Raw genomic sequence first — 26,781 nt, forward strand, 5'->3', positions numbered from 1 at the left:
GAATACTGGCGAGCGATTGGAGATACATTAAACGAAGTGACAGACAGAACACTGCAATTCGATGTGGCGGTATGCATACTACACTGGTTCCCGCACACACCCATAAACAAAACCACAAGCAAATTTATAGACATGGCCCTGATCATAGCTAAAAGAGAAATTACACGACATTGGAAAGGCGAGAGTGGGTCCCACACACAGGCGATGGCTCAATGAGTTCTTAAGGTGGGCCGCTTGTGACAGTACACACCGATACCAGGCAGCTTGCCGGAGACCGGACGTTAGGGCACTGGACACGGCAGCGGCTTGGGAGGCATTAGTTCAAGCCCTAAGAGATAGCACACTGCAGGAGGACGAGGAGGCCCTGGACCTGAACGGGGACAGCTCCCAGGACACACCGGGTGCATCACACACCTAGGTAGACACAGACTCCTGATTGTACCCATAGATTAGAACGTAGCGACCCCTTCTGAGTGGGTGGTGGAAATTGGGTAGGGGGGGTGGGTTGGGTTGTTGGGGACAGTTAATTGACGTTGGAAGGCCTAACAATGGGGAGAAAGAGAAAAGCAGACACGCACACTTCCAAGAGAGGGGATTACACCTGCTAAACTTATCCCGGCCGGTAGCATTCTTCTACTTATCGCCGCCCGACCTCACTTGGCCTGGAAGGTCAAGATGAATATAATAAGCCAAGCCTCTGAAAATTACCCAAAAAGGAAACTCAGTTGAAACAATTGTCAACAAGACATATGAGCCCAAATCTAATCTGACCGTAAAGCAAACAAGGGTCCCTATAGACATATTTAGTTCTCTAAGTGCAATGAGCAGCAGATTATACTCTCACACTATGATCCCTTTAAAGACTATAAGGTACAGAAATGAACAACTGCCTAATAGTGTTATGAACCCCAATGTACCCCGTTATAGGCCTAGGTAGTTGCACAACCTTTTAACTACATTTGTCCTACCTTGCTCTACACAACTGTTCTGGCACTGACCTTTTACCTAGCTAGGTGCCGAATTAATGTTGTGTGGTTTTCTCCGAAAACTAGCCTCAATATTATGCATGAGGATACTTATTATCATGGAAGGATTACCATCTTCTGCATAATAACTCTGTACATGGGTCACCACTATCCTCATCCTTGGTCGACATGCCCACAGTACTATGACACATCTAGGTAGAACCCCTGAGGGTACCTTCCGGGTATATAAGTACCACATCTTCGCTGGGCAAATCAGAGGTAAAAATCATCCATGCTGACTTGCTGACACGAAACGCTGAAGTCCCTGCATACAGATACTTCAGCAGGCAGAGGTCTGACATCTCTTGCGGGGTGTCCAACTCGAGACCAAGACGGGGTGCTTCGTTCTCTCACATCAGGTAATGGGATTGGCTATTTTCAAGGGGGATTCATGGTTATACACTACATACATGCTAGGTACACTTAGGCACATCTAGTTAGGGCTTGCATCTTAGGAGTACTCATAAATACTGCCAAGTATCTATATGCCTGCATATATTTACTTTTTCAGCACCATGGTAGAATTCTACCTTTAATTTACTCTGTTGGTGCTTGTAATTATATATATCTGTTTCTGCCTAATGGTTGTTGCAGCACATGTATTTTATACCAGAATGACGCTGGTTCAATAAATGCTTATTGAAAACATCCCCACCGTTTATTCGGTATATCTCTCTTAGACCGAGTGAGCACGAGTGACTGAGCGAAAAGTACTGTACTATTTCCACGATCCCTGAGAAGTCACGGTTGTCACGTTTGATAGTTGCCAGAAACTATTTGCTCCTTGGTGAAGTTATGGGGCTTATAGTGGCACTGTGAGCTAGCTGGTCCACAGACTAACATATCATTGGGGGTGTCTGGAACCAGTCTGGAAACCAATTCCTTAGTTTGTGTTGTCTAAACATGCAGATCCTGTATAGATTTGTAGGAACTGCACAGCATTGCACCGCCAACGTTGGTTTGGTTGTTATTTAACAGTCAACCCTGAGTAGTTCAGTTGTGCTTTCTCAGAGATCCCTACTCACATTTACCCAGAGACCTCTAGAGTGGGGAGGGAAAATCCACCACAGCTGAGTAGGTATACCCTATGTATTGGGAAATACACAACAGTAGACAAAGGGAACTGTCCCCACGGAGACAGAGAACATTCAACCTCCGGACAGGAAATTATGGCTATCAAAGAAATAGAACAAACCAGAGAGTCCTTAAAGCGAAGAAGGATCAGAACAAACCTTCCCCAAAGAGAAAAAAATCTTTTCATCCATGTAAGGCATGGCAGTAAACAATCGTAAGGTAACTATTCAGACACTGCATCTCAGATAATCTCAGAAGCAGAGCTCACGTGACAACCCTGTTTCAAAAGTGGACATAAGAATACACATCATCTCCAAAAAGCAGGGAACAAAGACTTTATTCTTCAGAAGAATACACATCAGACACCCTGAGCTTGCTAGACGTAAGTCCTCCAGCAAAGAGGAGCACACTTCCTTTGACCAAATTCTCATGTGCAGGTAAAGTACTCTATAGCAAAACTGGCATGATCCCCTCACCAGGAATCATAATGGCAAAATTATCAATGTAGAAGCAATCCGTGCAACACCTTAAATCTACCTTAAATCTATGAAGAGTGCACTCCACTAAAGTAGCGAAAAGGCATGCATTGGCCAAACCAGAGACAAAATTACTCTAAAGTGGAAATTTACAGTATTCGCAAAAAACAAGTATACACTCTGTATACAAGGTCTCAAATTTGGAATAAGTAATATGTCTCTATAAGAAATACTGCAAGTCAATAGTAATGCAGACCTGCATCCCAAACTGCATCAAAAGAAGCATGTGTAAAGGTAAACTATCTCACTGGAAGACACATCATCCTGCAAATGACCCCTTGAGCATGAGGCCTATTATCAGAGGAAAAAAAACTGAAACAGAATATACCACTGGTTTCCTTATACCACTTAAACTGTTTCAGACAGTATTGAAACAATAACTTCTGAACCCTGCAGAAACACCAACCAGGAATAATCAAAAGAGGGACATGTCAATGCCCTAACAAGTTAATGCCCTTTGAGAAAATAAACTTCCAGTATCATTTAAACAACGTTCGTCTAGGGTGAAAATTAAAGAACATATAACAGTGAAAGAGCAATTAAGACTCTGTATCACTTCTCCTATCATGGATGTGTCTCATTGCCTGGACCCCAAAAAGATGTGCGCCGTCAAAGGGCATATCGACTAAAGTTGCCTGCATAATCTCTGAAAAACCTGAAGTTCTGAACCATGCACGACGCCAGAGCGCCACTGAAAATGTCATGGTCCGGCCTCATGAATCCTTAATCCATGCCACATCTGATTATCGACTTAGCTGCCTGTGGCAACCTCTAATCGAGTTTTCAAGATCAGAACAGAGGCTATTCTGAAGCGATTTCAACATAGTCTGGAAGGTATCCCACAAAGTGTGGGAAAAAAGTTCCAGTACACAAGACGTGTTGATAGACCTTAACGCAGAACTAGCAGAAGAAAAGATGTGTTTGCCACATGCATCTTGACTCTGAGAGTGCTTATTTAAGAGTCTTAGGTGAAGAATCCATATCTTGAAAGGCTGTAGCTGCCTGAACTATCAGGCTATGCTAACTGGATCTCCTAGAGCAGGCGGATGCCTGCGTGATATAGAACGGTCCACCGAGACCCCTGAATCAGGCTTGGCCCAAGTTCCTAACAATATGTCAAACAGGGCTTCACTGTATGGAAGGACAGGCTCTTTCTCCGACTGTCGCTGATAAAACATATCAACCAGAGAATTGGTGGACTTCTCCACCATATGCACCAGCAAGTCCAAAATTGCAGTCACTCTACTCAACACATCTGCAAAGGAGGAACCTGCCTTGGTAGCAAGACTAAGTGGGTAAAGAAGCCCGAGGATGGAGAGGACTGCAGCCCACTAGCCTCACCAAGAGCAGATATCCAACTCTACTTCACCCGAGATGGAACATTCTCAGAGATGGGCTGAAAAGGTACAGGCCCCCTTGCATCATCCCTTATAAGGCGACCCTACGAAGTCTCACCCTGAGAAGGAAGGGAAAATTCCACATTCCCCCTAGTTTGCTCTACCAACTATGCACCCGACGGCGATCGACGTTGAGAGGACACTGCTTGACCATCCATAAGAGGAGAAGGAGAGACTTTGATTGGCGCTGCCGACGTTAATATCGAAGTCGGCTGATTGATAATGGACGCCGAAGGTGGCGTCTCCGAAGCGGTGTGCACCGGCGCCGTAGCTGAGTCAGTCGACGACTATCGGCGCTGACCTGAAAACTCAAATGGCCCACCAGATATCGAGGACGAACCCCCCGGTGTGGCTCCACTCACCTCCCTGGGGCCTGTGGGAGCTCCAGCGGAAGCTGGAGGACCAAAGATGAGGTGCAGAGAGATATAATACTCCCTCATATGGGCCATCGATGCCCCCGCTACCAGAAAGATGGGGAGATGTGGGGCGGCGTCCCAAACGGCCCTCTTAACTGATGAGCGGGAGGAGCCGTTGGAGATGGAATCTTCACGTGGCGAAGTCGGGGGTGCTGCGGCTTCAAATGCCCGCACTTACCCTTGGACGTTTCTAAAGTACTGAAAAAACATAGTATGTCACCGGGTCTACACAACAAAAATGTGGTACTAAAAAAAGTATGTGAGTGAACTTACATCTAAATGATTGTAAGATTAGGTAGGCACCTTGTGAACCCTAACAGGGTACCCATCAGTCACCACTCGGAACCGCCCTTCATCATTTGGGATTCCTGTATTACCGTTAGTTAGGAACAGCAAGGGTTACACAGTGGAGGTGATGTTGAGCCTCTAATGAACCTAATGCTGTCCTATATGGTAAGAGTCTCACAGGCTGTTCTTAAGCTGGAAAAAGAGGGTGACTGGGTGTGCAGTGCATGAAGTGAAAGTGATAAGTGAAACTAAAATTGGGTGAGGGAGCAAAGAATACCTTTATTCCATCTTTTGCTCGCTCCTCCAATGTTAAAAAGCAGTGGGGTAAATTAAACAAATATTTACCCAGATGTATTGGTCAACATGTTTCTGCAAATAATTGGACCACAGAGTCCGTTGCATTCATCAGGACCTTTTTAAACAAGAGCTACTGCAATAATGTGAAGTGATAAAAAGTGGCTATAAGTATTAATCTGCGACCTGCATAGAGATCACCTGGATCCTTTAGGTGTCGTCTGATTTCGCAGTCGTTATGTGTCACTGGTGAAAAAACAAACATAACAAAGAATAGTAACCACATTGATTTTGTAAGTAATTAGAATGTGTTCAGTACATATATAACGACACAAAAAGAATTTTTTGTCAAAAAAGCCATTTTTAGCTTGTTATTTTTAAGCCACATGAAGGTATCTAATAGTCTTTCATGGCAGGGTACTTTATCTTACCATTGTAGACAAAGTAGGAGGCTGCGCCTCGCCTGGCAACGGCTCAGGATACGAGGGAAGCACCGCTCTGAAAAGGGGAAGGAAGCAAAGAACAAGGAATGTCACTGCTCCCTTTGTCTGAATACAGGGTACGAACTAGCAAAGCGGCCAAAGCCAGAACCAAAGTACAATAAGTATCGTGAATGAATGGCACCTAAACTTTGTGTCCGTATGCCTTCTGTAGCACAGTGCCGTTTGTTTACAATGGGTGCATTAAGGTGTTAAATACTGCACACCCGGGGCGCCATCGCGCCATGTACCGACAGCCTTCTAGCCGGCGAGTGAACAAATGGCACCCAAGCGAAGCACCATTGAGACTTGGTGCTTCGTGTGTGCAGCACTTAAAACTCCACTGCACTCTGTGTAAACGAACGGCACTGCGCTTTAGAAGGCATACGGACATAGCGCTTGGGTGCCATTTGTTCACTCGCCGGCTAGAAGGCTGTCGGTGCATGGCGCGATGGCGCCCCGGGTGTGCAGTATTTCACACCTTAATGCACCCATTGTAAACAAACGGCACTGTGCTACAGAAGGCATACGGACACAGCGTTTAGGTGCCATTCATTCACGATACTTATTGTACTTTGGTTCTGGCTTTGGCCGCTTTGCTAGTTCGTACCCTGTATTCAGACAAAGGGAGCAGTGACATTCCTTGTTCTTTGCTTCCTTCCCGTTTTCAGAGCGGTGCTTCCCTCGTATCCTGAGCCGTTGCCAGGCGAGGCGCAGCCTCCTACTTTGTCTACAATGGTAAGATAAAGTACCCTGCCATGAAAGACTATTAGATACCTTCATGTGGCTTAAAAATAACAAGCTAAAAAAGGCTTTTTTGACAAAAAATTATTGTTGTGTGGTTATATATGTACTGAACACATTCTAATTACTTACAAAATCAATGTGGTTACTATTCTTTGTTATGTTTGTTTTTTCACCAGTGACACATAACGACTGCGAAATCAGACGACACCTAAAGGATCCAGGTGATCGCTATTCAGGTCGCAGATTAATACTTATAGTCACTTTTTATCACTTCACATTATTGCAGTAGCTCTTGTTTAAAAAGGTCCTGATGAATGCAACGGACTCTGTGGTCCAATTATTTGCAGAAACATGTTGACCAATACATCTGGGTAAATATTTGTTTAATTTACCCCACTGCTTTTTTAACATTGGAGGAGCGAGCAAAAGATGGAATAAAGGTATTCTTTGCTCCCTCACCCAATTTTAGTTTCACTTATCACTTTCACTTCATGCACTGCACACCCAGTCACCCTCTTTTTCCAGCTTAAGAACAGCCTGTGAGACTCTTACCATATAGGACAGCATTAGGTTCATTAGAGGCTCAACATCACCTCCACTGTGTAACCCTTGCTGTTCCTAACTAACGGTAATACAGGAATCCCAAATGATGAAGGGCGGTTCCGAGTGGTGACTGATGGGTACCCTGTTAGGGTTCACAAGGTGCCTACCTAATCTTACAATCATTTAGATGTAAGTTCACTCACATACTTTTTTTAGTACCACATTTTTGTTGTGTAGACCCGGTGACATACTATGTTTTTTCAGTTTGTAAGGGAACATGCCACTGCTAGGTCTTTAAACTCCCTATAGGCCCTCCCCCTACCCAATTTTGTTCCGTTTCTAAAGTACGACATCCTGGAGAATGGCTCCGGCTTCTGGAACAGCCACGCAAACTGACCTCCGCATGAGAAGACCGAGGCCACAAGGTCTCCGAGGACCGCAACTTCATACGGCGTTCTTACAGCACCTTCAGCTTTAGTCTCTAGCAGGAGCGGCAATCCTCGGAGTCATGGTGTTCTCCTAAACATCATAAACAAACAGAATACAAGCCTGTAACCGACGTTTGTTGAGTACATGATCCACAAGGCTTAAAACCTTACAACATTGAAGGAAGGCTCACTGTTCCCACAGACAAAAAGCTGTCAAAATAGGCCAGCAAAAAACGGCCTAAGTAACCACTTCTCCGGATCCACGTTGCAATCCGGAAAAGAAGAAATCAATGTCCGCGCGCCGGAGGGGACTTTTATGACTTTATTGACGTCACAACTGGAGTTGATGTTATGGTATTTAATTCAAAAGTTAAGGACTCTGTGGCTAGATGTCTCTATCAGATGAACAAGTTACTTACCTTCGGTAACGTATTATTTGTTAGAGACACGTCTAGCCGCAGATTCCTTCCCACCCTGCCCATCCTCCCCGCTCTGCGAATAATCTGTATTGTAAGGGTTATGCCCTTTTCAGTACTGGTTTTATATGCCAGTGAGCACTGTTTCACATAACTGTGTAATTCATCGGACAATTTGGTCTTACTTCTTAGATACTGACTTGGTATCAAATCAAATCAAACATTTACTAATGGATTGAGGCCCATATCTCTTTACTGCGGTGAATGTTTGACATTGTTCAACATTCTGTCCATACATTTTTCTTTTTGCATTTGTCACCCCAAGTGGGATGGGTATGCCCAGAAGTGGGTCCCGTGCTCTCCATGCCACTGAAGTCAAGCTAGCCTGGCTGATGAGGAGTGTAACCCCGTAACCGGTCCCAGGATGCTTGTTTCTGGTCCAGGGAGGACCTGGCCTGGCAGTTTGGACTGGACGGTTTCCATGGGGAACAGGTTCAAGAATGATTTGCATATGGCTAGATTTAAACTGGAATGGCATGGGGAGCAAAACACTGTGGATTTAGGCCCAGATCTCTGTACTGGGGTGAATGTTTGACATTGTTCAACATTCTGTCCATCGATTGTTCTTTTTACAAAGATGTTGCAGAAGCCATTTTAGGACTCAGGGACTAAGCCATATCACAAACTTGTTTAAAGCGATCCAGCACGGAGTCAGCCTTATTGTTCAACATTCTGTCCATCAATTGTTCTTTTTACAAAGATGTTGCAGAAGCCATTTTAGGACTCAGGGACTAAGCCATATCACAAACTTGTTTAAAGCGTTCCAGCACTGAGTCAGCCTTCTCACCAAAGGGTCAAGCTACTTCAAAGGGCATGTGCATAAAATTGTCCAAGAAACCAATAGAAGCATTCAAGGCATAGTGGTGAATCCCAATAAAACAGCCTATGGATCACACCACTCAATCTATTGTATCCCAGCCAAAGTGGAGGATCAATTTGACACATCATGCACAACGTCTGCAAAATGGCCACAAAGGTGATTGGGGGGTCCAAAATGATAATTCACGCCATTTCCTATAAAGAAGGAAAGTTGTAATTGTGGAGTGAAAGGCAAAGCTCCCCCAAGAAAAGACATTCTTCTTCATAGTCTCAACCCTTTTTGACTCCATATCTGTAGAAGTAGAGGGAAAAGTTTGGGTTCTACTTAGAGGAAGAAGGAACAACAAGACTCTCTGAGGAGGGATGAGCTGTCAAAACATTTTTGGTCCCTTGACACCATACAATGGTAACAGGAGACTTGGCTGTTCACCACAGGAGCAGAAGCTGGTTTGATTTATTCGACATAGAAAGAATCTCATCAGTGCCTCGTTGAAAAGCAGCAACTCCTCAACAGAGTATACGTCAGCCTGCAGAAGTTCTGAGAGGAGGCTAGCCTCCTTCTCCTCCACAAAGAATGGCAATTCAAGGACCTCAGCGACCTTGCACAAAACAGCCATAAACAAATCAATGACCTCACCAGCAGGCGTCGAAGGATACTCCAGGCCTTCCTCAGGGGAGGTATTGAGGCCACTGTCATTCTGCAGTGTCAAATATCACCACTATTCATGCCAGTATTGGCAAGATGATTCACGCTGTCATCATCATCATGACAAACAATATTTGAATGGGGCCACCATCAAAGCCAAAAAGCTCCTCAAGTTTTCCAAAATACTGTGACGTGGCAAGGGCCTGTAAGTGGACTCTTTCTTCACCAACTGCTGTGGTTCACATTAGGATCTGAGTAAAATTGGCTTACAAAGATTTGACACTTCCTATTAAAGATCCAAAGTTGGCACAGGTGGCATTAAAGACGTCACTAGTGCTTGAGCTACCAGCAAGACCTTCGGTGCAGGAAGAAGTTTGGCCACTGCTTGAATTGTGTCAGGAAGAAATAGAACGGGGTCGACTAGCACTACCGTGACAGAGATGCATGTGCACCAGAGGGAGCGGTCTGAAGTGGAAGAGGGCCAGCACAGCCTAGGTGAAAACTGCAACCTGCCTGAGATCGGTGCCGGGGGCTGGAAACTCCAGAAATTCTAGGGAGCTAAGAGCACAGAGATGGCAGCAGGACATAATCCTGCTTGGGTGCATACCCACCACAACAGGCTCAGAAGTTGACATAAAGCCTGGTGTAGTGGTACAAAGCAATTAACTGGAAGACTTACCCTTCAAGAGAGGGTGTTGTCAAGACGCTAAAGAATCCCTCTTGTGGTGATTCTTGTGGTTCTTCCTGGAGGACGTGTCCTTGGAAATGGTCCATTTTGAAAAGTTGCTGGTCAAAGGCAAGCCAGAGCAGGAAATAGCCTTAATCTGCCACCCTTCACACATGCCTTTGAGTCGTGTTTGGGTCCTAGGTACCAGAGACAGACATTGTGAGGGTAAAAGGGCATGTGCAACAGAAGCCACAATCAAAAATTACATTATGTAAGGAAATTTTGAGAGGAGGGCATCTCCGTATCTGCTTTAAAGGATGCAGCTAAAAACAAGTGAGATGAGTGTTCCAGGGTGGCACCTTATACAGATCTGTGATGTCATATATGGGATGCATCCCAGAGTTGAGGTGTCACCTATTGGAGCAGGGGAGTATTTCAAATTTCAGGATCCAATCTGGAGTCTGAAGGAGTTTCAAGAAGTGAGGAATATGCTAGTTGAAGCATCCATCATAACAAGCGGTCACAAAGAGAAGAGAATCCAGGCTAATAGCTAAATGCAATACTGCACAGCAACTTCAACATACATTGAGATGTTGTAACAAAATGTTCAGGCTAAATGTGTATAACAATGTCAAAATAATCACACAAAAGGAACGTTTGCCTTACCCAGAAGAAGTGAGGACTTGTTCTTCTTCTGATAGATAATAATGTTCAAAATCTGACCTAGCTCCACCAAGATTTTGCAGTGAATCTGTTCCGAGGGATGGCAAAGAATATATGAGTTTAGAAACTTTCTCCAGTAGCACAGACTATAATATACTACACACTTTATTCAAAACATAAACTCTTGTGCATCACCAGCAAAGGGACAGAAATCTGCAGATACAGCCTACAACCCAAATGTAAAGCTTTCTTTATGTTTTTAAGACCATACTCTCCAAAACACCAAAAGTGTATGCTAGAATTAAGCAACAGGACAAATTTGTATTTGCACTCCTTTTTAGGTCTCGCCTGTCGATGCGCATGCGCATCGAGCAAGCGAGACTATGGGGGCTTATCCACTCTTTATCAACTGCAAGGAATCGTGGCGATTCCTTGCAGTGCCCGTGACTTTTAAGCTCAATGCGCATGCGCATTGAGCTTAAAAGCGCGTGCACGTCCGTCTTGTTTTACCCGCTCCGCCCCCTCCCCTTCCTGCCGTGTCGCATTTCTCCTCCCAGGCAAAATTCATTGATAGATTCTGGCACGAATAACCAGCTTGGATTAGTGGTGTTTTAAAGTTATTTCAAGTGAGACACTCGCCTGCATTAATGCTTAGTATTTTCAGCTTGCGTTTACCTTGCCCCTTCGGTTACCGGCTCCGCGCTGCTGATCGGCCGGTGTCTTTCGCCTCCTTGACGCCGTGCTAAAGCCCGCTCTCCCTGCTCTGCCCCCTGCTCCGGCCGAGACGCATTTCTCCTCCCTCCTCCTGGGTCAGGTTACCCTGCTTTCTCTTTCGCTTTTTTTCAACCACATTCCACCATGGACTGGGACTTGGAGGAAAAAGAACTTCCACTACAGGCACATTCAGAAATATCTTGTTTAAACGTGTACTCTGGGTATGTGATTAGAGCGGGCAGCAGCTGCTCCTGCGGCGAGGGCTGCTGCTGTTCGCTCCTGTTAGTGATGCTCAGAGATCTCTTCAGCCTGCCCCGTACCCCCCCCCCCTTTGTGCCTCCGTGCACAGTCCCCGCATGATAAGGCCATCGCGGCAGTTTTTGTTCAGATCGCATGGGCCTTTTCAAAGGAAACATGCCAGGCATTTGTTCACGTCTGACACGGCAAAGGCCCCTAGGCTGCTTAAACAAAACCTCCTTTAAAGCCATCTATGTTCATTTGTAACATGACTTTTGTGCTTTTGTTTACTTGTCAGTCCTGCTGCTCTAACACTTCAAGTGTTTTCTGCCCACATTTGCTGCCTGAAGTGTGCACTGATAAAGGGAACAAAAAACCTGCTCTCATGATTTTATTTGTAGCAGCCAGGGCATTAATATACATGTCATGCCAGTAGAAACCCGCCTGCCTGCTGGAAACCTTCATTACATTCCTGGAATCCTGGCGCACAGCCCTAGACAATACTTCCCAGTTGCTGCTCGAGTCAGATCTTTCCACTGGTGCCAACTGCGTTCCCAGTATTAAGAGGTACCCGTTAAATACCTCAGGCCGATGCGAACATTGTTAATTATATCTCCACCATTGTCATTGAATGCCCAAGGAATTTATTTTCATACACAGCACTAATTGTAGCATTTCCCTTTACGGCCCCAGCTCACTGTTTTCATGTTTTATGCACGAGCTGATGCTTTTCTTTCATTCCCACCCTGCATCCTGGCCTTTCCAACAGATGCAAAGTGTCACTCTTAGCATTATGGGCCATTGCATTTTTCATGAGGAAAATCAGTTCGCTCAGCTCCTCGCTCAGATAACATGATCAGTATCGGGAGTCGCTGCAGCACCAGTGGCTCGTTTATGCTTTTGCACACTTCCAACAAAAATAAGAATGGTATCCATTTATTTCATTTACAAACGCCTAATAAATGTAGCAATAATAGTAGTAGATTTTAGAGTCTATACTTTAAAGCACTGTACAGTACATACTAATTTAAATGCCTTTACCAAGTGTTTACAATTTCCTTGCCCTCTGTTAATTATCCTGTGGTTCGAGTGATGTTCATGATCCTCCAGCATGGGGAGAGGACACTTTTACAGAACGACAGTCCGGGCAGGTTAGCATTTTAAAAGAAATTATAACAGTATAGTGTTCAAGTTTATGACCTGCAAGCTGCATATCTCCGCAGTGGGCGCGTAAGCCGCCTGAGCTCCTTTACAGATTTACTAAGGCACGAGCCTGCAGGTGACGTATGGCTGTAATTTTAACTGATAATCACTAATTGTTTTCTTCTAATAGCGCCAAGCACGTTATTGTCCTCAGCACACTGCACTGTGCTCATTATGTGTTGGCTCACAATAGGAAGACGAACACGCTGCTTCTGTCTCCCTACTTACCAGTCCATTTGAAACCAAAGAAACTGAGGCCCATGGATGCTTCACGTTCTATTTCATTCTGCATTTCTTAAGGGGATTTGCTTTTTTGAGATGATGTGACTATGCAGTCACCCCCTAACCCTCACCCCCTCACTCTCACCCCACACCCTCACCCCCTCACCCTCACCCCTCACCCCTCACCCTCACCCCCTCACCCCCCCCACCCTCACCCCCTCACCCTCCACCCTCACTCACCCTCAATCCCTCACCCTCACACCCTCAACCCTTCACCCTCAACCTCTCACTCACCCTCACTCATCCTCAACACCTCAGCCTCACCCTCACTCACCCTCACCGTCACTCACCCTCAACCCCTCACACTCACTCACCCTCACCCTCACTCACCCTCAACTCCTCACCCTCACTCACCCTCACTCACCCTCACTCACCCTCACCCACACGCACCCTCCCTCAACCCCTCACCCTCACTCACCCTCAACCCCTCACCCTCACCCCCCATCCTTCACCCTCAACCCCTCACTCACCCTCACTCTCACTCACCCTCACTCAGCCTCAACTACTCTCACTCACCCTCAACCCCTCACCCTAACTCACCCTCACCCTCACTCACCCTCACCCTCACTCACCCTCACCCTCACTCACCCTCACCCTCACTCACCCTCACTCTCACCCTCACTCACCCTCACTCACCCTCACTCTCACTCACCCTCAACCCCTCACCCTCACTCACCCTCAACCCCTCACTCACCCTCACTCACCCTCACCCACCCTCACCCTCACTCACCCTCACCCTCAACCCCTCACCCTCACACAGTGCAATAGGTCTCGGAGCATTTGAGTTAGAGCTTTTAGAAATGTTTATGGCTTTTTTTTTTAATTCTTTAGCATTGGCTACAGGAAACAAAAATGCTAAAGATTTACAAAAAAACCCATAAACAATTCTAAAAGCACTAACTCTAATGCTGCGAGACCTATTGCATTTCCAATGCTTGTTACACTAGCAACTGTCACAAATGGAGCCGAAATTATTCTCAGTTTAGCTTTACATTAGCTTCTTCCACCACTATTTTGCCGGTTGCAAAAAAAAAGGGGGGACACATTGTAAAATGAAGGTAATTACATGTGCTAAACATGAGCAAATCTCATTAGTACACATCAATCCATATTAATTGCCCGTGAATGGTTAAACTGGGCTTACAACATATCCCATCTTTATTTGCTCTTCTTTTCACCCCTCAGATTTTTACACTTGACTCTGAAAATATATGGTCTTTAACTGTATGCTTACTAATTTCAAGAACAATAAAGTGAGTGGTGTGATTTTTATATACATGTGCATACGGTGCTTCATAAAGAAGGTTCTCTTTTGTATCACTTTCCTCTTTTTGGCTCCAGAGAAGCCCACACAAATTGATTGTCTAATTGATGGTCTCTGGTCCGATCGATGTAAAAACTAACATCCCTCTTAGGATCAAGACGGTGGAGCCGCTCCTCTTCTTTGGACAGATGTGGTGGGGCATAAAAATGCAGCAAAGTAATGGATGGTCCTAAGTCAGAAGAGTGTGACACTTTTGCCCAGAGAACCAGTTTGTCGGGGAAGACAGATGTGTTAGGTTGCTGGATAGACAAGGCCTGACATTCACTTACTTGCCGTGCAAAGGTGATAGCAAAGAGGAACACTGTCTTTACAGTCAAAAGTGTATAGGACAGCTGTGCATTGGTTAAAAAGGAAAGCATATCAATTAGGCGAAAACCAAATTGAGGGCCCCCTGTAGCAAGGCCTTGCTGGGATAGCAAGAGACAATAACATAAAATCTCAAGCAACTTTACCTGTAAAGGCTGAATGTAGCTGGAACAATACCAATTAACAAACTTCTCCCAACATCCTGCATACGCAGTTTTGGTGGAAGGACGCCTGGCTACCAGAATGACACATACTACTTCGGGAGGAAGATCGAAAGCCATCAACTATCGGCGGTTAATCTCCACACATGGAGTTGTAGGTTGTGCAGACTCAGGCACAAGGCCTGGCACTGCTGTTGTGACAGGAGCTCCCCTCTATGTGGCAGCCGAATCGTAGGGCATATGTTCATACCCAGAAGCTCTAGCAACCACACTGTCGTCGCACAGCCCTAGGGCTCTAGGATGACTTGGGCCCAGCCTTTGGCAGGAGAGGGAGGGGAAGAAGCCTGAGCCTCAGTCCAGGTGGAATGTGTCTCCAAGGGAGAATTGCTTTGGGAACTCCAACACACAAAAGCTTGGACAATTCACGTTCTCTGACATGGCAAATAGATCAAGCCAATATTCTCCGAATTGTTGGAAGACACCTTGTGACACCCCAAGAGTAACTGCCATTCGTGATCTACTAGGCACCATCAGCTAGTTCATACACGCGGGTATTTAAAGATCCTGCTAGGAGCTGGGCACCCATGGAAATGCCCTGAGCTTTCAGCCACTACCAAAGACGTAGATCCTCTTGGCACAACGCCCTGTTAGTTACAGTACCACATGGAGGTTGTGTTGACTGTGAGAACATGTACCCCCTCTGATAATCGGAAACAACACCTTCAGTGCCAAGCGAATCACCTGCAACACCCAACAAGTTGATATGGATACAGGTCTCCACTGGAGACCAGAGACCAGAGTCCTCCGATCAGCCCTTCTCTTAGATGACCTCCTCAATCCAACAATGATGCATCCGTAATAACCGTTAGTTCTGGGCCGGGTAGGGAGAGGGATCTACTGCTGTTCCAACTACGGTCCAGCAGCCACCATTGCAGGTCTTTTGCAGTCTCCTCTGACACCTGGATATAATCCAAAAGGTTCCCTTGGTGCTTAACCCACTGAGACTTGAAATCCTACTGCAGAGCCCGCATTTGCCAGCAGGTGTGGTCCACAAGCAGGCCAAGAAGCCTCAGAGCTGCTCTCACTGAGACCAAGGTCAAAGGTTGAAACATTAGGATGTCCTCAAAGAGCATAAACATCAGTGTTTTATGGACATCACTCTAGAATCTAAGAATGGCACCTAAGCACTATGCTGGGGCTGACTTCTCTACCTAGGTAGTTGGTTGTGCCCAGGTCTGAAAGAATGGAGTACTTCGCCATGTCATGTCCATCTTGAATAAGGCTGAATGTTGGCCTTACACGTCTGGGACTGTGAGCTCGATATCTGCCACCATGTCCAATAATGTGTGAATGTATATCCCCAGGAGGCAGACATAATGGAAAGGCTGACCGAGGGGAGAACAGCCTTTTGATGAATGCCTCCATGTGTTTCGTCTCTCGGGTGGGTAGCCAGAAACGGACAGGGGTTCAAACAGTAGGTGAAGTCCTGTAACACCAGAATTTCTGTTGATGAAGGTGTAGGAAGGATGGCAGGGTTTACCGGAACAAGCCCCCTTGCAATATGCCTGTTGGCTGGAGGGCCCCTGACTCACTCCGTCTCCCTCTGTCTCCCTCCCTCTATCTCCCTCTCCTTCACTCCGTCTCCCTTTCTCTCTGTCTGCCTCTCTCTGACTCCCTCTGTCTCCCTCTCTCTCCCTCCCCCTCCCTCCCTCTGTCACCCTCTGTCTCCCTCTCCCTCCCTCTCTCTCCCTCTCCATCTCCATCTCCCTCTCTGCCTCCCTGTCTGTCTCCCTCTCCGTCTCCCTCTCTGTCAATCGCCTCTATCTATCTGTTCCTATCCCTGCCTCTATCTGTCTCTGTCTGTCCCTGCCTCTGTCGCCCTCCCTCTGTCTCCCTCTCCGTCTCTCTGTCTCAGCCTGTCTCGGTCTGTCTCTGCCTCTATCTGTCTCTGTCTGTCTGTGTCTCTGTCTCTACCTCTATCTCTCTATCTCTGTCTGTCTCTGCCTCTATCTGTCTCTGTCTGTCTTTGTCTCAATCTGTCCATGCCTCTATCTCTGTCTCTGTCTCTATCTCTCTCTGTCTTTCTCTGTCTCTCTGCATGAATTTTTTCTTAACAATTTTCTGTTAGTTGTGTGTTTTTAAAACATTGAGAAAGGTAAGTCCCCACAATGCAGGTATTCACACATAGTCCCCACAAGGATGGTAACACGTGTATGTGTGTGTGTGTGTGTGTCAGCCCGGGCGGACACAGCTTCCCGGGCACACACACAGCCGCACCCCAGTACTTCACAGGTCTTTAAAAGACCATTTACATGCTAATGAGGCTTTGTTCACCTCATCTTAGCGCCCCTGCAGCTCCACTCTGACGGTGGCTGGAGTTGCTCGGCCCCCACAGGGCAGTACCATCGTGTGTTTGCTGACACACAAAAAAAAGAACACAGGTACGATGTCTGTAAGGTCCACGGGTGCCAAAGAAGGCTTGCCGGGCCGCTGGGGGTCCGGCACGCCGTGATATAGGCGATACATCATGCACTGACATCAGTAGTTTTCATTACTTTCCACAACAGAAGCACAGAGCTATGAAGTTAACTGACAGTGGTGTGTTAAAAACAACTAGAGCCCTGTAGGAGATCACCCCTGACATGAAGAACTTATCAGCAGTGCCAGGAGGATAGGTTGGTTGGTAAAGAATTTGCGGCTTGATTATGTCTCCACCAGATAAGGTCTTACAGAAGGTAAGTAACTTGTTCATCTGATAGAGACATCTAGCCGCAGATTCCTTACCTTCGAACAGATATCCAGCAATACCATTGCCAGAGGAGGGACTGCGCAAACGTTTAAACCACATTGTCCTGTAGGACCAAGCGGCTGAAGAGGCCTTTCATATGGACTTGATCATCCAGGTAAAAATGCTTGACAAACGTGTGTAGGGATGCCAACGTTGCCGTCTGGTAAATGTTAAGGACCAGGACACCACACTGAAGAGCCTTGGAGACTGCCTTAGCTCTGGTTGAATAACCTCTGAGGCCTTCAGGAAGCTGTTTCTTCGAACAGCATAACAAATGTTAATGTAGAGGATAACAAATCAGGAGACGGTCCTCTTCTGCACAGCACGTCCCTTTTCTGCTCCAACGTACCCCACAAAGAGTTGGTCATCCACCCGGAACTCTCTAGTGCGGTTAAGTTAGAGCAATAACGCTCTATTTCCTCCAGACGTGGAGACGTTCTTCTTCCTTAGCAGGATGCGGAGGAGCAAAGAAGGTGGGCAAGGTGACAGATTGCCCTAGGTGGAAAGGTGTCAACACTTTATGCAAAAAGAAGCTTTAGTGCGGTGCACTACCTTGTCTGGAAAGACGGACAGGTAAAAATGCAGAGCAGAAAGAGACTGCAATTTGTTTATCCTCCTGGCAGAAGTTATTGCCACTAAATGGACTGTTTTAACAGAAAGCAGCCAGAGGGGGCAATTGTGCAGTTGCTCAAATGGTGCACACATCAGATAAATGAGAACCACCTTAAGGTCTCATTTGGGGCATGATAAAGGGTGAGGGGGAAACAAATGTGTAAGCCAGTTCAGGAATCTAGCAACAATAGGGGACTTGAATAGTGACGGTTGATCTGACAACAATAGAAAAGCAAAAAGGTAACCCTTCAAAGTGTCCAGAGCTGAGACCTCCTGGGCAAGAGAGAGAATGAAAAGAATAATGTCAGAAAGGGAGGTAGACAATATTGACAAAATATTTGCCACCTGCAGCCGTAAACCGACTTATTAGAAGGACATCTGGCTGCTAAAATAACTTCACATATTTCAGGAGGAAGGTCAAAAGCTGTCAACTGTCACTGCTAAATTTCCACGCAAGGAGGCGAATGGTTGACAAGTTTGGGTGGAGTACCCTCCCCTGCTGCAATAGAAGATCCGTCTGAAGGGGCAGCTTGATCAGAGGATCGAAGCTCATGTGCAGAAGCTTGGGATACCAAGCTCTCTGTGCCCAGTCCGGAGCCAACAAAATGACTTTGGCCTGGTCGCTCCTGATCTCCTAGAGCATTCTGAACAGGAGCGGTATGGGCTGAAAGGTGTACAGGAGACTTGAGCTTCACTTGAGATGAAAACCGGCACTGATGGAGATTTGCCTGCATGTGCAAAGCAGCTGACATTGCGCGTTCTCGGCGGAGGCAAACAGATCTGACCAAGGCTCTCCCCAATACTGAAAAAGTCCTTGCGCCGCCTCTGGATGGAAACGTCATTCATGATCCGCTAGGCACAGACGGCTGATTTCATGCGCCCTGGCATTCAGGGAACCGACCAGGTGTTAAACCACCAGAGATATGCACTGCGGTGCGCGTGCCCCCAGGGATGCCAGGAAATGGAGTCGGCTTCGCACGCAGCTCCCCACCAAGGAAGAAACCAGGTCCTCACGGCAGTGGCATTGAAGGCAAGCCCAGGAAAGGTGAGTAATGCAAAATAAAAGAGCTCCCGCTGGAGTTCTGGACTTTTTGGTTCCGTCCAGAGGTGTCAGGGAACAACACCCAAAGACCCCGGAGTTCCACCTGCCTTGGTGCACAAATGAACAGAAACACGGGCTTCTCGATGGTGGCGTCAAAGACCAAAGGTTTATTACTGCAGGGACACAGAAGTCACAGATACTACACACGGGCAGTAATCAGGAGCCTGTTCAATTTGTACAAAGCGGGTTGCTCCTTATATACTAAATTTTAAGCTGGGGGCGAATTCTTTACATGTAATACATTCCCAAAACCTTTGTGTCTAAAACAATAAATATTTGGTGTTACACAGGAACCGTCGATAATATCTGAGGCCAAACATTGCGAAGAGAGGGGTTCCCACTAGTTTGTCACAATTCCCTGTCAATATTGCATTGAGGACCCGGACCGCCTCATCGTAAAGTTTGTTACCTCCCCCTAATAAAGATTCAGAAAGAAAGAAACAGAGCCAGGTGTGGAAGATAGAAAAGTGGGATAAGGGATGTTTGTGGGTTGTAAATGGGCAAGGCTACCGGCTTCGGCCGCCTAATCATGATCAGGACAATGGACACGAAGACCAGTTTGGCAGGACTGGCCTCGGGCAGAGGAGGTAGCCTTTGTCGAGTCATGCAGCTACAGCGTGATCTGGTTTAAGGTGCACGTGTTCAAGAAAGAGGTGAATCTCCGGCTAAGGTTACGTGTCCTTAATCGAAATGAAGTGATCAGAGGCTATTGCGTATGTGAGGGCAAGAAACACAAAATGGCGGCCATGATCTAAGATGGATGCCGTGGGTAGATCAGAAATGTGTTTATAAAAGGAGTGCTCTTGCTCATAGCGTAGCGTAAACACCAGGATATACTAAATGGATCATTTGCGGTTCGCTGATACCAATATTATGTATTTCCGACAAACTTGAAAACACGGGTTCAAATCGTCACGGAACCTCAGACCCTCCTTTTGCCCTTACATAGGCAATTACTTAGTCTATGTCAGAATCTAGTTCTATGCTCATCAGGTCAGTGACATGCTGTTGTATCATCATCCTTTCTCGTGTCTTTTCTCCAAACGCAGGTGGTTTTCTGAGACAAGTTGCAGCACAAAGACTACACAGAGCAGGACCACACTGGATAATCAGACAACATGAGAATAGGAATACTAAGATGACACCAATGACCATCAGAACCTTCCATCCCCATGCTGAGATCAGAGTCCAAAACCACTCCATGAAGGACCAGTTTCCCTTGTCTACATGTATGGAGTCTGAAATCTTGTGCAACTTAGAGATCGCCTCATAGACTGTTGGAGCATTATTAGGAATAAAGACACAGCAGCTCGATTGGATCATTCTACATACCCCACCTCGATCTGCAAGTATAACGTCTAGAACCATACGGTTCTGCAACGTCATGAGCCTATCCGCCTGAAGCTCAGCTGTCAGATTGCTAAGGGCACCAGCAGTTTCGGTAATAGTAGATTCAACTACCCGTGTTAGCTGACGTATGTTTCTACTATTGGCCATAGGTCCCCAGAACGGAAGGAAGCCTTTGAAGAAGTCTCCAGCTTCCTGACCAGCGGTATCTTCCTTGCTGAAGACACCTCTCGCTATTCTGGTTCTGTGGTAATCAGATGAAGCAGTGTATGTCGGAGGCAACAATCGAGCAATGTAACATGATCCTGAAAAGTCGACAGGCAACCATGTATAAGCTCTGTCTCGACAAATGAAGTAGGTACCCCTAGCAGTAAGAAAGGCAGGGGAAGAGTTAGCCGGAAACACATAAGTCTCTACGCACTCACTCCTCCCTAGCTGAGCTCTCGGATTTCTCCCGTTACCTTGCAAACAGACCTGACCTCGGTGAGGTACGACCCAGATTGGAGTTGAGCTTTTACGTTTGCTTTCTCCTAAACTAAGGCGATACTCTGAAGTATTCCAACTTAAATATACTCGCAATTCGTCTCTAGGGTAAGATGGCGTATTATTGACGTCCTTGACCATGTCAATAATTCCCTGGACTAAGGCTTTGTTGGCAGAGTTATATTTAGTGGAACGCGGTGGACGTGGAGGATAGGTTTCAAGGGCATAAGCAAAGATGGTTTGGAAGGCCTGAAATGATCCATTATAGCTGTAAGGCAAAACCAGATAGGGAATACCTTTATCCATAGTGTGGGGTATCAAGCCACACACCCAGCAGTCTGTAGTGTTAACTACCAGTTGGTGTTGGTGTAAGAGCTGTACAAATGTGTTGTTGGTGAACTCTGAGCGTCTGGCTTGCTCATGCTCCGGAAATGAGTGAAAAGAGTGTATGGAAGAAACAGTAGAAATAGCAGGATCAAGGGGAGGTACTGTAGAAACTGGCACAAAAATCAAATTTATACTAAAGACGATTCCACCCACTAATGTTGCTAAGACAATCAAAAATGTAATGGCACATTGCATCAAAAAGCATTTGCTATGAAGAATTCTATTAAGTCTGTTTCTGCGAACATAAATCACATTTTCTCGTTGCAGCGCAGGAAGCTCCATCTTCTACAATCCGCTCGCGACCACTGATGATGTGTACGTAGATGAAAATGCCTCTATCAGCCCTGGGAGTTCCCAGAACCAACAGAAAGATCGACCTTGTGTCAGACCCCTGCAAATTCAAACTAGGCACACAGCCACGACCCTACGGCTACCCAGACGGCAAGGCAATTTTAAAAACAATAAACAATAGCAAACTTCCTGGCTGAAGGCAAAAGTTCAATATATCAAAATCACAATATGCAGTTGCCTGCTTTATTTGTCCATTTTACGGCTTCTTAGGTTGTATCTCTGCTTCGCTGGTACTGTCTGATCGGAAAATAGTGTATCACTAGCAGCTGTTGCAGAGTTTAAGTTCGCAGATAGCAAAGTTTCTTCCGATGCTGGAGACAAATGTTCAATGTTCAAAGGAGTCTTTTCAGGAGGAGAGTCAGGTTTTGAAGTGTCAGTAATCAATTCGGCATCGCTGAAAGAGATGAACTTCGGTGTGATTTCAGATTCGGAGGCACCAATTCCCTTTTTCACCCAGTCGTCGTAAGGGAGCGGCAAAGGAACACGCTTAACATGAGAGGCGTGTATCCAGTGCTTGCGGCCAGCTACACAAACTGCTGTCCTCGTTGCCAGTAAGATCTGAAAAGGCCCCACAAATCTCGGCTGAAGGTTCTTCGTCCTCGCGAAGTTCTTGATGACAACCAGATCTCCTGGTTTCAGCTGATGCCCTGGACTCTCCGGAGGTTTTGGCAAAGCATCGAAAACCTGTTGATGAATAAGACTCAATTTAGCAGTCAAGTCGTAAAGGTAGTCTATCAACATAGGATATTCTATGGAGCAAAATTCTTTAGGCCTTGGTACACCCCAGATATTTGCCGGGCGACCAAAGACTATCTCGTACGGACTAAGCCCTATTCTAGAATGTACTGTTGCTCTCGTTGATAACAAGGCCAAGGGAAGTGCGTCTGGCCAGGCTAAACCTGTGGATGCTTGTATTTTGGCTATTTTCAACTTGAGGGTGCCATTGTAACCCTCGACTAAACCAGCAGACTGGGGATGGTTTGCACTGTGAAATTTCTGTTTCAATCCTAGGCCGGCACACACACTCTGCATAACTTTCCCTATAAACTCACTTCCGTTATCTGACCATACAATCCGTGGCATTCCATATCTAGGGAAAAATTCTTTGAGAAGAATTTTGGCAGTAGATAGGGCAGTGTTGTCCTTTAGTGGGTATGCTTCTATCCACCTGGAAAAAGCACAGACTACCACCAGGACATATTTCAAATTATTGCAGCGCTCCATGTGAATGAAGTCTAACTGAATCACTTCAAAGGGGCAGGAAGGAGGAGCGAAATGACCAGCTGGAGTTGGAGTTCCCTTGCCAGGATTATGCATCAAGCACACCATACAATTTTTCACCACTCTCTCTGCACACTTACTGATTCCCTCATTCTTCCAGACCGGAGCTAACATCTTACATATCCCTTTAGAACTTATATGCGCTACTCCATGCGCCATCGTCACTACTGCAAGCACATACGCATCGGGCAACATCCAACGCTGCTGTTCTGTCAAATCAATCCAACATCCATTCGAGTCCAACTTGCCCGTACTTTCTCTCCATACACGTTTCTCTTCCTTAGTTGCTTCTTTCTGAATCTCTTTCACACTTTCCATAGTATCCTCACACATTCCAGACTCAGCAATCCATCTTGCAGACGTAGCAACATACATTCTGCTCATCGTGTCTCTAGCTGTCTGTTTAGCAATTTCGTCAGCAAAAGCATTCCCACGACCAACATCATCCGTGATTGCTTTATGAGCACTGCACTTCACAATCGCAACTTCAGTCGGCAAGGTTAGAGATTCCAACAAGTCGTTAACTAGCTGACCATGCTGGATCTTAGTCCCATGGGACGTAATGAAACCTCTTTCTCTCCACAACCGGCCAAAACTATGGGCCACGCCAAATGCGTACTGACTATCTGTAAACACATTCACTCTCTTTCCCTCAGCTAAAACACACGCTCTCGTTAGAGCTATTAATTCTGCAGCTTGGGCAGAATTCTGACTCACTCTTGCAGTCTCCACAATCGTCTTCAAAGTCGTTACTGCGTAAGCAGCAGTCACATCACCATTCTCCAATTTAAAACATGACCCGTCCACATACAGCGTACCATCCGGATCTAATAACGGAGTATCTTTCAAGTCAATGCGTCCTTTTGTCTCTTCCTCCGTTTTGAAATAGCAATCATGTGGCTCGGAATCACTCGACTCTTGATCAGTCGGCAACAATGTTGCTGGATTCAATACATTGCATCTTTTGATCTGAATATGGCTCGCTAACAGTGTCAGCTCATAGCCTGATAATCTAGCACTGGTAAGGTGTTGTGTCTTGGTTCGGTTCATGAGTGTATCCACAGCATGAGGAACCATGACCACTAGCATATTGTTCATCACCAAACCAGCAGATTGTCGAATGGAAGCTGCAGCTGCCGCTGTAGCTCTCAAACAACTAGGTAACGCTCTAGCTACCGGATCTAATGTTGATGAAAAATACGCACACGGGCGTTGTTTATCACCAAACTTCTGTGTCAGAACACTCAACGCGCAACCTTCTCTTTCGTGAACGTAGAGCGTGAATGGTTTACTGTAATCAGGTGTACCCAATACAGGAGCTGAACACAATGCTTTTCGTAATTCAGTAAAACTCTCTTGGCATTCATCAGACCATGGCACCGGACTCGGAACATTTTTCCCAGTCAAAGCTACCAATGGTTTCGCTAAAAGAGAAAAATTTGGAATCCACTGCCTACAGTAAGAGGTAATACCTAGGAAGGCACGTACTTCTCTCTGTGTGCGTGGAACACTCATCTGTGTAATTGCTTTTATTCTCTCTGGGGTCAACTTCCTTCCCTCCTTTGACAAGAGATGACCTAGGTAGGTCACTTCTTGGCAGCAGTATTGCATTTTGGAAGGAGACACCTTGTGATTCAAATTAGACAAATGATGCAATAGGGAAATTGTAGCTGCTTTGCAAGTTTCCTTGTCATCGGCAGCAACTAGAAGATCGTCTACATACTGTACTAGGGCCGAACCTGGAGGAAGGACAAAAGAATCTAACTGGCTTTTTAATGCTTGACTATAAATGGATGGACTTTCACAATAGCCTTGTGGTGCGCGTTTAAATCTGAAACTGCGACCTCCTAAACAGAAGCCGAAAATATCCCTACTTTCTTCGGCTATCGGAATGCTGAAAAAGGCATTCTTTAAGTCAATAACTGAGAACCATGTAGCTGTGGCAGGAATCAATGTTAACAAGGCAGTAATGTCTGGCACTACAGGAAACTGCGGGACTACAATCTTATTAACTTCTCTAAGGTCTATGACAAATCTGTACACTGGAGGTTTTGTAGGATCAGTTCGCTTCAGAATCGGTAATACAGGACTGTTACAGACATTTCCTCTAGTTTCTTCAACCACACCTTTCTTAATCAAATCTTGCACAATCAATAAAAGTGCACGCTCACCTTCACTCGATATTTTATATTGGGGAATTCTCGGAAATTTCACATTCGCTTTCAAAGTTACCACATACGGTGGAATTTCTAGGAGACCTACATCATTAGGACCAGTCGCCCAAAGAGAATCAGGGAGTGAATTTAGCTCCGGCGGGAGTGCATCCATTGACAAGTACATCGGAGAGGTGATATTTTTACCCAACGTAAGCTGTACTCCTCCCGGAGAACAGTACAATGTCGCATATAGTCGTTTTAACAAATCTAAACCAAGCAGATTTTCATTACAACCTGTCGTCAAAATCAGTGGTGCTTCCAATTGGCACGGTCCAACAGAAATAGACAAAGGACCAGATATCGGGTTGTAAACAGGGGCGCCTGAAAAACCTACGGAAACATTTGTTGAGCCGGACAAAGGTGCGCCAGGGAGTTTCGCATGAATGATAGAACTTTTTGCGGCACCAGTATCCAACAGAAACGGTTCGACTACACCTGATGTTGCTACTGCGACATAAGGCCCACTCTGATCCACTGGAACTGATACTACTCCCTCTCTCTGTCCATGGCTGTCCTAGTACCCATTTTGCTGAAAACCCTCATCTGCTTCATTATAGTCCTCAACAAGATACTGTTGAGATCTATTTTGCTGAGCAGATTGTCCATTTCGTTGATCAAAGTGATTGGAGGGACGATCATTCGTTTGTGGAGGCATAGCACCTCGTCCTCGTCCTCTAGAATTCTGCACAAAACCACCACGACCTCTCTGAGCTGCTGCTGCATTATTTTGCGCTAAGATCGGACATTCATTTTTATAGTGACCCTCTTTCTTACAGTACGCACACTGATTCCACTGATATTGAGGTCTTGATGAACCATAATCTGTCCTTTGGTATGAACCTTGCTGCGTATTAGTCTGATTCGTGCGAGGCGGATACGCCTGCTGCAAAAGAACTTTAGTTTTTAAATCTTTCGTTTTCTTCTCTGATTTTTCCTTTTCCTCTTTATCCCTATTTTCGTAGTACTGTGCAGTCGCAAGTATTTGCGCTGTCGTAGATACAGCCCACGCACTTTCTGAATCCTTTAATTTATTGCATAATTCAGGTAACAAATTATGCACAAATTTATCTACAAACAGTCTTTGCCCTCCTTCTGTACTCATGTCCTGACCACTATGATCTACAAAAGTCTCTTCGAACCTCGTGAAGAAGTCGGAGACACTTTCGTCTTTCTTCTGCCTGCATGCTGACAGCTTGTCCCAATTTACACGCAATGCTGGCATCAGAGTCTTCATTAGATCAATTATTCTACCTGGAAGATTAGCAATTAGAGGTTCGGGTTTTGCACCACCTATTTGTTGACCATCTGCTGCAGTGATAGCTGCCCAATCACCACCTAAGGCAGCTTGATGATCCTCTCTACGAATTTTAGCCCACACTGGTTGCGGAACTACGTTACCAAACAACATATCGATGTCGGCTAGGTTCATTATACAAGCCTCAACTGTCTGTGTTAATTCCTTGTAATATCCAGCTGGATTCTTACGTGG

The 26,781-nt window shown here is 45.8% G+C and overlaps 1 protein-coding gene across 1 annotated transcript in view; it reads right to left on the minus strand.

Annotated features, from left to right (window-relative positions):
- Positions 1-26,781, minus strand: part of MEI1 (meiotic double-stranded break formation protein 1) — a 3,731,473-nt gene that overhangs the window by 731,208 nt on the left and 2,973,484 nt on the right. Inside the window, exon 25 of the mRNA XM_086963480.1 lies at positions 10,502-10,586. Coding sequence (XP_086819606.1) covers positions 10,502-10,586 — 85 coding nt within the window. The remainder of the gene's footprint in view (positions 1-10,501; positions 10,587-26,781) is intronic.

The sequence above is a fragment of the Lissotriton vulgaris genome, chromosome 1_1 (assembly GCF_964263255.1).
Source record: "Lissotriton vulgaris chromosome 1_1, aLisVul1.2, whole genome shotgun sequence".
NCBI classification, from domain to species: Eukaryota; Metazoa; Chordata; class Amphibia; order Caudata; family Salamandridae; genus Lissotriton; species Lissotriton vulgaris.